We start from the raw sequence: 12,654 nt of genomic DNA on the forward strand, positions 1-12,654 counted from the left end.
AACAACGAATAGTTCTTCTGCAAAACAGCGTACAAAAGAAAACACACAGCAGTATGCAAATTCTGCAACCCAACACTTACTGAGACTGCCTCACCCAAAGAAATTCGAGAAATATTGGATACATATAAGCTACTTAAGTAGGCTACATACTGTCTGTTCTTGGTTTTGTCTCAGTCTTGATACATTCTGGTCCTAGTCTTGACTTTGTTTCGTTTTACTTGATTACAACACTGCAACAACGTTTATGACGAAGTGTGGTCAGTTTACAGAAGTGAAACTATCAAATGGAGAAATTCACTCTGCAACACTACGCACAACAACAAGAACACATTACATTAGAATACAGTGACAAATCATTATGACGTTTAATTTACACTCAAGTCATATTTATTTATTATGAATGATATGATTTGCAGTGGGTAATAAATAACAAATCATTTACATGCCCTAAATCAAGTACATGAAGTCCACTGACAAATGCATGATTGAATGTGTCGTCATCAGTGACGTGCCAAGAAAATAAAAACAAGAAATCAGTACAAATATTGGTCTCTCATAAAATATAAGATACTGCTGTGCACTGGCACAGAGCAGGCTCACATACAGATCAAGCTGTGGCTCAGTTTATTAATGCAAAGCTGCTATGAAACGCATACTGTATAATTGTCAGAGAAAAAAAATTGTCACATTTTGGTTGTGAAAGATACATGTGTAAACCTTTTGTATTTGTATTTTGTATTTTACATTTGTAATCCTTTGCCATGCAAATTCACGGACGATGCAGATTGTGATTTAAAACGTTTAATTTTCATCACAGTTAAATCAAGTAGGCTGTTTAAAATCACAGATCTGTTTCTTTACACTATGATATCACCATGTAATTCTTTCCATTCTCTTAATATGAAGCTGAATTTGGCAGCTGAGAAGGTCTCATCCTCTGAAATTCAAATGGCCACACTGTTTTCCACCTCAGTTGGATCCATGTATGTGTACGGGACTTCCAGGCTCGTATTTCTTTTTTTGATTGCTGCACTTAACATTTCAAGCTCATGTTGAAAATCCTTTATCGCCTTGCAGGGGACTTCCTCATTGAAATGTTCCTCCGGGTAATCACCGAGAGCGACCTGATGAGATCAATCAAACCTTTTAAACTTTTTTCCCCCACAAACATTTAAACACTTATCAAACATAAACTATTGGCAACATAGTGTTCTGTTGTAGGAAGTGAGCAGGATATTTCACACTGCCTTTGATGGCATGTTAATATACTTTACACAACTTGAACATTAATCAGATTTAGGCAATTTCTCATGAAGTCTTGGCCACTTACAAAGTCAGAGGACTGCTGGCTGAGTAGCCACATGGTAGCCATTCCGTTAACTGTTGTGTTGACGGCAGGTAATGTGTTCAGCATCGTGGCCTCACTTGTGGTGCCCTTTGTGGTTGGTGGAGGGAGTTGTAGGGAGGTGGGAGTGTTGGGCATCCAGGCACCATAGTCAAACTGCAGTGAATAAAGACTTGTTTATGTTAAAGGCTCAGTAACAATTGTTTCCATTTTACAGAAAACTGCACAACCTCATCAATCCATTCCACAAAAATAGCATTAAAACAGCATTAAAGGATTTACCTGTCCAGTATTCACTGCAGCGTGCTGTGCTGAGCAGGTGAAGATCACCATGGTGACATACTTGACCAACTCATCCACGGTGGAAAGCCTTTCTGGAATTCCTGAAGATGAGAACAAATAAATAAACTGCATTACTTCAAGATGTTTAGATGACGGTACATAAACTTGCACATTTAGTATAATTATGATCAAGCTTTTCTTTACAGCCAACCTGTGCCTGCTTGGGAAAGGAATCCATGTTCAAAAATGTCCAAAATCCACTTCTGCAGTTCAGTGTCTCGTTGGACCTCATCGTCATTCTTGTAGTAGTAGCTGAGCACTTTCTGCACAAAGCTTTGACAAATATGGATAAGTTCATTAAAATACATTCCTTACACAGTTTCCATACACACTGCAGTAGTAACACACTCTATTGTAAGACCATTTAATGAACATATCGTTTGAATGATCAGCTCTGTTCTTTTTAAGATTTAGTGCAATATTTAGCACAGTGATCACACAGCATTAAAGGGATAATTTCACATTTTTGGACACATGCTTATTCCTGCTGAGAGTTTGATGATAACATAGAACATCTCTGTATGTTAAGTATGGAAATATTGCTGGAAGATTAGCTAACTCTAGGCAAAAAAGTGTATAATTGTATGTCTCTAAAGGTTGAACCTTTGTATTTAAGCCCGAAAGAAATGCATATTCTACACTCACCCTAATGCAATCATGTTTGCTCAGTATTCAGTCCATAGGGACTTGGCTTGGGAACCGGAGGGTGGCCGGTTCAAGTCCCGCATGGACCAAAAATATGGAAGGTGGACTGGTAGCTAGAGAGGTGCCAGTTCACCTCCTGGGCACTGCCGAGGTGCCGTTGAGCAAGGCACCGATCCCCCACAACCGCTCACTGTGCGCTTCTCAGGGGGGCTGCCCATCACTCCACCATCTCTCTCCACGTTTGCATGTCTATGAGCCCTTGTACCTTGTACTGCATGTGTGTGTCTGGGTTAAAATGCATGTCAAAATAAAATAGAGTGAAAAAAGAATTTCCCCATTGAGGGATTAATAAAGTATATCTTCTTCTTCTTCTTCTTCATATCAGCTGTCAGAGCTTGTTGAGAGTTTTCTTTGAAACTTTGACACCATGCTTAGGTTTAGGGGTGCATCTCCTCTCATCTTGCCAAGGTTTTCTATCAAAGTAGTTTAGGCTAGAACATTTAGACCATTTAATAATCAAAGGCAAGGGTCTACTCAATTAATAACCAGTAGTTAAGGTTTAGATCACCCATTTACTGTGCTGTCATGTCTTGAAGGCATTGTTAATCTAACACCTAAGGCACGACATTTAAAGGGCAAATCAACAATAAATCAAACGCAGCTCAAAACTACATCAGCCCTGCTCTTAATGGGTTCAGACACTGAGCACGTTAACGCTGAGGTAACACAGCATCAGTGATGTCAAAGTAGCTGTTTTGCCTTTTCTACAAAGCCTCAGTCCTGCAGTCTAATTTGGAAGGACGTGTGAGCACTTAAAACCTGACAATCTGTTGTGTTGTACTGAGAAGTGTTTCTAATACTTTACCCACAAAAAGAGAACATTGTTACGGCACAAACTGTTCAGAGGCGATTGCATAAAGACAGACCAACTGAAAGAACTGATGCAAAGTAACCACTGATAAAGAGTTATGTTGCAACTTTTCAGGAAGATTTAAGAAATACCAACTGCTTTACACAGAGTGGTGCATGATCACTTATTTAAAAAGAAAATGGTTGCATAAACTTGTATTGTATCCCCAATATTTACTGGTATCCTCTGAGTAGTAAATGTCTTGACTTAGGTTTACTGAATACAGGCTTATACATCCTTAGTCAACTGTCCAGTTATGTCAGATACTTGATAAACAGCACATGATTAGCACGTTTCAACATAAACTTTTCAGAGGCGATTGCATAAAGACAGACCAACTGTAAGAATTGATGCAAAGAAACCGTTGATATAGAGTTATGTTGCAAGTTTTCAGGAAGCTTGATTATTTTCTGATATCAGGACACACTTTGTTCTGCATGATCACTTATCTAAACAGAGAATTATTGCATAAACTTATATTGTATCCCAAATACTGACTGCCATTTTGTTAACGAAATCAAGCCTCATTTACCTGAGCATGGAATAAAATTTGCGGATGAACTCAATGCATAAAATATACTTTCTGACTCTGAGCAATGCCATTAACACAGGTCATAATCAGGTGATCTGTCCTGTCTACATTATATTTACTTCACATGAGGAGAGGATGAGATTCAGGAGTTTGCTACACTAATTATGTTTAATGACTTTTTCCCCCTGTAAGTAGAAATAGAAAGCAAATCCTATACTCAAATCTCTGATTAAGTGTACTTTATGGTCTTAAAATGCAGTCTACACCTGTGGATGATATCCCAAAGCCTGAGTCCATCATCTCTGTAGTAGAAATTCGGAACAGCCTCCACCCCACGTGCAGCGATGTCTTCTGGTATACAGAGGGAGCTGTAGGTCATGGTGGACAGTGATTTCTTCAGGATTGTGATCACACCCTCTCCACCAGACGCTGCATACTAAGGAACAGTCAGATATGTATATAATTAGACACTGGACATTGCTTAAGTAATGGTCGACTGGCTGATCTTTTCGTACCTTTGTGAAAGAACCTGTCTCAGATATTAGAAGAAGTCGAGCTAAGTTGTTGATCTGCAGAGTGTAGCGAGTGTGAGGTATGAGGAGCTGAGGGAAAAGAGGGAACTCTCTTAGTAACACCATTACTTGTTAACAAAGTCAGAAATCTTGATGCTTCTATACCATTCAGCAGTATTTGCAAACATATACACACTAAACATGATTCATCAACTTTGGAAGATATAAAAAAAAAAAACTACAACTACAGCAAGTTCAGTATTTTGCCTCACAGTTACCTTGTACAGTGGATGCACCATGGGCACATTGCACAGTAGTGACACTGCAAAGACTTCAGCCAGCAGATGAGTGCGTAGCAGGTGAACATTGAGCTGATGCTCGTTAAAATCGGCGCTTCTCACAAAAATCTTGGCCATCAACCAGTCGTACTCTGAATCAGTAGGAAGAAAGATGGGATTGTCGTCGGCTGGAGTCTGCTTCAGCTGCAGAAGAAGACAAGACAGATCATTCAATTCATTACCAGTACTGGTCAATTTGAATTTTTACTTCCTTTTCCTGAAATTTGTATTTATATTACATCCATTCTACATGGAGGTCAGTGCACAGGTTCTTCTTCTTCTGAACTGCAGCTCTAGTTTCCTCAGTGTTATGCACAAATCTTGGCACTATTTTTACTCCTTTTATTTTTGTCTTCTCTGTAAATCTACAGTATTGTATTGTTGTCAGCTCTGGGAAAGGGATCACTTCTTGTCTGAAGGACGGTAAGTGTCCAGTTTGATAAAATAAAATAATATGACTTGTGTTTGCAGACTAAACTGTGAGCCTGTCAAACTTAGATATGGCTATTTTTTACATGGCTCAGGTTCATGCAGGAACAAATGAACTGCCTTTACTAGCAGAAAAAAATCCTGTGTCTTGTTCAAAAAACACTTTCAGCAAAGTAAAATCTTTTTGTTGTAGGTGATCTTCCACAATATCAATACTAAAATAATATTATTAGAAATGATTAATATTTCTGTTGCTACTCTTACCTGAATAGCAATTGGCATTAGCTTATCATCAGGTGTTTTGTGCAAAAGGACAAGGGGAGCCATCAAGTACTGCTTCTTATCATTGACAACGTTTGTTTCCACTCCATCCAAACGCTTGTAGTCACAGAGGAATATGTTGCCTTTCTGTGTGAGATTTTTGTAAAGATGAAAAATTATTTGACTCACATGCATATTGCAGTGCAACATGCAATTCCAAATTTAACATGTCATCGGGCAATACATGATTTGAATATGAGATCAATCAAAGTCAAGACAATCACCTTCATTTCGTTCTCCAAGCTAAACTGGACCATGTCATCAGTGACAGGGAAGTTCTCGGGCAGGGCTGTACAACGTCGGATCAGCATGGGGTTGACACCGTTTAAGAATTGGTAGCCGAAAAAAGCATCCTCCTTCCAATGTTCCTGGACATAGTCTGAAAAAAAACAGTTATACTTCATTCAGAAAATTTCCATGTTTGTGCTGGAAGGTTTCGTGTCACAGACACAAGTGGACATCGCTTCAAAGTAATTTGTCTGTCAGTATTTTGATTACATACAATTAAATACAGTTTTTCATGAGCAAAGCATACAATTCTACGTTTAGATACACACATTTCTTTCTGTCCTGTTTAACGAGTAAGTAAAGAATTGACAATTAAGTCTTCAGTAAATTCTAAAGGTTTATCTTATCTAATACAAACATTTTTTTCAGGTAGCCTAATAGAAGAGAGCTGAATATCTGAATGCACATAGTTGAATATACATACAGTATCAAGTATTCCATTAAACTATCATGACAGCATAGTACCTGATATCTCAGTCTGTTTGCAGCAGAACACCCGATTAATGCCATCAATGTCAGTCCAGTTCTCCTTGCAATCCTCCAGCCCCTTCAGTTGCAGCTCAGTCAGCCTAGAAAATAAAAGAGAAGCTTTATTATGATTCCTTTTATCTTTTTGATAGGCAGGTACATAGTTACATACACAGAATTTGAGGACCTTACGCTGTCACAGAATTAAAGCGAAATTCCATTTTCTTGGTGAAGGAGAAGCGGACCTCAGGGGGTAGAGAAGAAGGGCCATCCTTTGTCTTTATTTTGTGGGGTATTCCCTCTGCATATACATCCCAGCTGGAAAAAACAGAGAAGAGCATAATGGTGAGGAACTGAACAGTCTAGATACCAGTGTTTGCACAGCTTTAAATAAGGGCATGAAAGCAAAACTTGACATGTATAAATGTATTCAAAATTGCAAGGTTTAGTGCATGTTTTGGGGTTGCATGAAGCTGAAATGTGTATAAGCTCTGAGCTCTTACCAATAGTCTTCCGCTCGCTGCTTCAGCTCCTGGTCTCGACTGTATTGGCCAAGATGATGTGTGTCGTCAAAGACTCTCAGAGCTTCAAAGAGGAATCACAAAAATGTGTTGATATATACGGAATGTTGGAATTAATTTACTCAAGCCTCCTTCTTTCTTTTATGTTTCCTGTAGTCAGTGAACAACGCAAACCTGTTGCCTCTCTGAAGCGGTGCACATTGCTGTCAGTGATCCAGCGGTAGATAGGAAAGGTATAAGTGTCTCCCTCAGGTGATTCCACTTCCACCTTGGCAGAAAACCAGGAGTCTTCTGGGAACAGTGGGAGTGGCTGTTTGTCTATTTCTACCAGAACCAGCTTTCCGATGGAGACGGGGCAGGACACGTTGAAAGTAGACACCTGGGGTAACGATGAGATTAGGGTAAAGTGTATTTGACAGCCAAAAACTGAGCTGTAACATCCCAATATTAGCATACAATTGGTAAATATGAAACATTTCATCAAATACAAATTTCATGAAGGTCATTATTGGGATGTTTTTCTGTTGATTTAGTCACCTCTGTGGTCCTAGGCTGCAAGCAGCACATTCTGTTGCTGCAAATATTAGTTCCTATAAATTGGTATTTAACAGTCTTATATAAGCTAAAGTTGTGTATAAATGTATTATATATTTTGAAAAGGATATTTCAGACTTACTGCTCCTATCACGAAGGCTGTAGCCCCTTTGAAGCTGATGAGCCACTCGCGATCACTCTCACCATCCGTGCCCACCAGCTTAATGAAGACATTGTTAAAAGTGGTGGCACTGACACGCTTGGCAGTGGACACAGTCACTTTATAATTCACCATTTTCTCTTTGGAAAGCCGGAGAATCCTGGAGGGGATAAAATAATGATAATCATTCTCACCATTGATTAAGTTAACTCTCACTAGATAAACCAGAGTGCTAAAAAAAAAAAATCAGATATCACAATAAAAAGGTCAGTCTCACTCACTTATTCCAGTCCAATTTTGCTAACTAAAATAATTTTATGAAGCAGCTCTCTCACCTGTCTATGAGACCAAGTTCCTTTGCTGAATGCCTTTGATAAAGTAGCAGCAGTAACCGCTATTTCCTCTTTTATGTTCCTGCAGTTTGCAGAGTATCCAATCAGACCTCACTTGCACAACTACAGGAAGAAAATGCAAAGAATGATGAAAAAAACCCAGGTTTCTCAACCTTGTTGGGTAAAACAACAACAAATCACTGACACTCAGTGTCCTTTGTAATGGGAAAGTTTAGTGCAGCCTGTTATTCTAATGCCGCAGAACTGGTTTGACTCAGTTCAATTTATTACATGTTGTTTCATCAACTCAAGTCTTTGACCTTCTGGAGAATAAAGGTACCAAAAGTCATTACTTCAGACTTCAGAAATTAATATTTCCACAACAAACTTGGTGTCAGAAGTGGCATCCCTTGGTTGATCGGATTTAGAGCCTATGACGGACGGTGACTGATCATCCTCGAAGAAAATTTCCAGCCTCTACCTCACGAGAATTTGGAGACAAGAATAGGTCTAGATTTGGTACCTCGTTCTGTTTTTCTAATAATTTTATATAGAATCTCTATCACCTGTATTAATGCTATCGAGGTTCGTTGATGAACTCCTTTGGGTGCCGTTCAGCAAGCTGGTGTAGAAAGTCTGGTTCTTCTGTCAGCAACTCAATTTTTATGTTACAGTATTTCTGCAATGATGTGGTAAGAGGCCATGACATGATTCCATTATCATATGGTGGTCATATGATTCCATTATCATATGAGTAATTAGTGTTCTAGGAACACAATTGGTTTGAGAGGGCCAGGTCCACCAAAAGAGTTTTTACCACTGCGTGACTTTTTTTTTGTAGCAGAAACAATCTTGACTCATGGTGGAGATAGTAGAAAAAGAAATAAGTTACACTTTACGGCAAATTACATTTGCAGCTGTGACCATATATCAGTCTGCTCAAGTTGTTGCTACCATACCTCAGTCGCTCACAATTATATGGTCATGAGTAATTAGTGTTCTAGGAACATGATTGGTTTGAGAGGGCCGGGTCCACCAAGAGAGTTTTTAACATTGTGTGACAGAAACAACCTTGACTCATGGTGGAGATCGTGTCTTAAGAGAATTGCGCAACAAAAATGAGTTACACTTTACAGTAAATTACCTTTGCAGCTGTGACCATGTGTCAGTCTGCTCAGGGTGTTGCTACCACACCTCAGTCACTCACAACCAATAGGGGCATGGGATACAGTATGTGAGCTGCGCTCAGTGGTGACGTGAAATTGTCCGACACTGCAGACAACTTTAAGGAAGATTGTCCTCTTTTCTTTTCTTGTCTTTTTTCATTGCTTAGGGACAGGTTTTACAGGGTTAGTTATAACACTGAGATAAATTAAGAATTTACCCAGCTGTTGGTTTCCAGCGGCTTTTGATTGACCTGGTTGACCTGCTCATTTTAAGGTTAGGAAGAAGGTCAGAGACCACCTGTACCATTGTTACAGGCCCAAGGACGTCAACAGTGCCTGTACAATAAAAAGGATCTAGGTTGGGACAGTTTTCACTGCGAGATAAAGTGGTTGTGCTTACTAATGGAGATAAGAGAGGAAGCATTAAAGTTCCTTTAATTAACATTTAGAGAATTTGAACAGCTCTTATCATGGCAGCTACGTAATTACGTCATTTCACTCAGTTAGGAACATTCATAATGATACACATAATTTGATGTGGTGAACTCTGCCTTACATGTGTTACTGTCAAAGCTTGACAGTGACTGATGGGAGGAAATGTGGTCACAGTTTACAGAAGTCATAGAAAATTAGCACAGAGAAAGTACTAAATACAGAAATTCCCACTGGAACACCTACACACTACAACAATAACACATTTCTCAAGGTTTGGTGCACGTTTATTTTGAAGTTGCAGGAAGCCAAATTGTATAACCTCGAGCTCCACCAATATTCCTTTCGCTCGGTTCTTCAACTCCTGCTCTCGATCTAACTTGCAAAGCTGATGGTTTCATCAAAGACTCTCAGAGCTTAAAGAAGAAGAACCACAAGAACATCTATAGTTGTTGATGTACACAGTACTGAATGAATTTACTCAGTCCTCCTTGTAGCTCTAACTCGTCTTTCTTTTATTTCTTTTTTGTTGCTTATATTCTGTGGTCAGTGAACAGCACAAACCTTTTCCCTCTGAAGCGGCACACCTCACATCAGTGATCCAGCAGTAGATGGGAAAGGTATAAGCGTTTTCCTCAGGTGATTGCACTTCACCTTGGCAGGACACCAGTCATCGCTTGTTAACCATAGAAATGACTGTTTCTGTATTTCTATGAGGACCAGCTCTCCAATGGAGATCGGGCAGGATATGGTAAAATTAGACACCTGAAGTAATGATAAGACAAAAAGTAAAAAAGTGTATTTTATCGCCCAGAACTACGCTGTAACATCCCAGTAATTAGCACACAATTAGTCAGTGTATAACTAAACTGCATTTTAACAATCTTATATAAACTAAGTTGAGGAAATGTATTATACATTTAGAAAAGGATATTTCAGACTTACTGCTCCTATCACTGTAGTCCCTTTGATGAGCTTCTCGCGATCACTCTCACCAGCTTAATGAAGACATTGTTTAAAGTGGTGGCGCTGACGTGGGTGCCAGTGAACACAGTCACTTTATAATCCACCATTTTCTCTTTGTAAAGCTGGAGAATCCTGGAGGGGATAAAATATAATAATCATCTCAGCACTGATTAACGGTTACTAAATTAGTGCAAAAAATTATATACAGGTATCATGATGAAAAGGGCAGTCTTTTCTTACTTATCAAAGACCAGATCAAATTTTTGCTAACCTAAATAATTTTATATAGAATCTCGTTTACCTGTATTAATGCGATCGAGGTTCGTTGATGAACTCCTTTGGGTGCCGTTCAGCAGCTATGTGTAGAAAGTCTGGACTCGTTCTTCTGTCAAAACTCTATTATATGACAGTATTTTGCAATGATGTGGTAAGAGGCCATGACACCAATACCTTGAACATTTTTCATAGAAAACATGTCATTCAGATTAATCATATCCATATGGTGGTCATATGATTCCATTATCATATAGTGGTCAAATGTTTCCATTATCATATGGTCATGAGTAATTAGTGTTCTAAGAAACGATTGGTTTGAGAGGGCGAGGTCCACCAAAAGAGTTTTTTAACACGTGTGACTGTTTTTTTTTTTGTAGCAGAAACAGCCTTGACTCATGGTGGAGATCGTGTCTTAAGAGAATGCGACAACAGAAACACTGAGACAAATTAAGAAATTATCAGCTGTTGCTTTCTGAGGCTTTTGATTGCTCGGTTGACCTGTTAGTGTTAAAGTTAGGAAGGTCAGAGACCACCTGTACCATTGTTACAGGCCCAAGAACGTCGACAGTGCCTGTACATTAAAGGATCTAGGTTACAATTGCTTGACAATTTCACTGGGAGATAAAGTGCTGGTGCTTACAATGGAGATAAGAAAGGAAGCATAAAGTTCATTTACCTAACATTTAGAGAATTTGAACAGCTCTTATCATGGTGGCTACATATTTACATCATTTCACTCAGTTAAGAACATTCATAAGAAAAATTGACTATTGGACCGAACCCAGACACAAACACCAGCGGATGTGCAGGTGACCCTTGACAGCCGAGAGCGCACTGGAGCCTGCACAGTTTGAAAATGTTTGATGTGTGTGAACTCGCCCTTCATGTGTTACCGTCAAAGCTTGACGTGACTGATGGGAGAAATGTGGTCACAGTTTACAGAAGTCATAGAAAATTAGCACAGAGAAAGTACTGAATACAGAAATTCACACTGGAACACCTACACACTACAACAATAACAGCATTTCTAGAATAAAAAGAATGACACAGAATATAGTGACAAATCATTGAGACGTTTAATGTCAAACCAATCAGGGTTTTGCAGTGATTATTAAATGACAATGTGTCACATGCACCAAATATATCAAGCACATGAACAGTATCAGTAATGTCAAAAAATTAAAACAACAAGAAACAATGCAAATTTAGTTTCTCACACAAATATATAATCTCTGTGCCTAGCACACAGCGCTCAAATAAGATCAAGCTGTAGCTCAGTTTATCAATAGCAGGCTGCTAGAAACACACATATAATATAATGTATACATAATGATATAATGGTATAATAACGTATATTGGTCCCAAAAAAAAAAAAATTTGTGGTCATAAGATATTTTGTTATGACCATTTTAAGTATTTATTAATTGAAAATTCAAATTGTTTTAAACAAAGGGGAGGTGAGGTGCTAAAAGGAACAAAGGAGCCAGATGCTGTTTAAAAGAACAAAAATATATATATATAAAAAAAGAAAACCAACCAGAGTCTATGCATCTAGATTAAACAAAATGAGAAGAAAAACCCTACCATCCCCACTTTATCTAAATCGAACACTTAATAACAAAAACAGCACCCCTAAACTATGGGTCTAACAGAAATATTCTACGGTATAAACTAAACCCTGCCCAGTCCAAAACAAATGGAAATAACCTCCAAAACAAGTTAACAACTGTTACATTCACAAATGTGCAACTAACGAAGCTTTTCAACACAAAGAAACAAACCGCCCTGATGCTTTGGCGGTTTCGAGTTTAAATGACCAGATGCGGGAGTGGGCCCCTCCCCTCAGGTGGGGACCAATCGAGCGCTGGTGATGCCCACACCTGTATTTACATTGAATAATACAACACACCGCAATATACACGGGCGACACAGCATGCTGTAACACTTGTGGTTTATAGGAAACTCTCAATGTAGACTTTGTATTTTACATTCATATCTTTTTTAATGAGATGCCCTGAAATTACTTATGACCCAAAAAGATTTAAGATGTGGATTATATTTAAAGCGAGCAATTTATTATGTATTTCAATTTATTAACCATAGATAAATCAAGTAGACTACTTAAAATCACAGATCA

At 38.6% G+C, this 12,654-nt stretch overlaps 1 protein-coding gene and 1 long non-coding RNA gene across 3 annotated transcripts; both read right to left on the reverse strand.

Annotated features, from left to right (window-relative positions):
• Positions 1-369: 369 nt before the first annotated feature.
• On the reverse strand, positions 370-7,800 carry LOC104926982 (arachidonate 15-lipoxygenase B-like). Of its 2 annotated transcripts, none has more exons than XM_019255316.2 (15): positions 7,681-7,800; positions 7,328-7,505; positions 6,826-7,030; positions 6,634-6,715; positions 6,323-6,448; positions 6,128-6,231; positions 5,599-5,753; positions 5,318-5,461; positions 4,565-4,768; positions 4,290-4,376; positions 4,041-4,210; positions 1,839-1,960; positions 1,628-1,728; positions 1,331-1,501; positions 370-1,124 (listed from the first exon to the last, which is right to left on the reverse strand). In XM_019255316.2, exons 2-15 carry the CDS (start codon positions 7,478-7,480, stop codon positions 945-947), a joined length of 2,004 nt encoding a protein of 667 aa, XP_019110861.2. In that variant the 5' UTR covers positions 7,481-7,505; positions 7,681-7,800; the 3' UTR covers positions 370-944. The 2 variants fall into 2 exon arrangements, with proteins under 2 accessions (XP_019110861.2, XP_027138933.1); XM_027283132.1 differs by having other exon boundaries at positions 7,627-7,708.
• Positions 7,801-9,840: 2,040 nt separating this feature from the next.
• LOC113746643 (uncharacterized) lies at positions 9,841-10,628 on the reverse strand. The gene is made up of 3 exons (XR_003463009.1): positions 10,543-10,628; positions 10,221-10,373; positions 9,841-10,040 (listed from the first exon to the last, which is right to left on the reverse strand). It is a non-coding gene; the product is annotated as an uncharacterized LOC113746643 (long non-coding RNA).
• Between the last annotated feature and the right edge of the window lie 2,026 nt (positions 10,629-12,654).

The sequence above is a fragment of the Larimichthys crocea genome, chromosome X (assembly GCF_000972845.2).
Source record: "Larimichthys crocea isolate SSNF chromosome X, L_crocea_2.0, whole genome shotgun sequence".
In the NCBI taxonomy this organism is placed as follows: Eukaryota; Metazoa; Chordata; class Actinopteri; family Sciaenidae; genus Larimichthys; species Larimichthys crocea.

What these genes read in the sequence shown, in the direction of transcription:
- LOC104926982 (XM_019255316.2), bottom strand. Translation starts at nt 7,480, where the DNA reads ATGGTGAATTATAAAGTGACTGTGTCCACTGCCAAGCGTGTCAGTGCC. An exon ending in CTGCAGTGAATACTGGACAG is followed by an intron (nt 1,502 to 1,627) that starts GTAAATCCTTTA and finishes TATTCACTGCAG; the next exon opens with TTTGACTATGGTGCCTGGAT. An exon ending in GCCAGCAGTCCTCTGACTTT is followed by an intron (nt 1,125 to 1,330) that starts GTAAGTGGCCAA and finishes TGATCTCATCAG; the next exon opens with GTCGCTCTCGGTGATTACCC.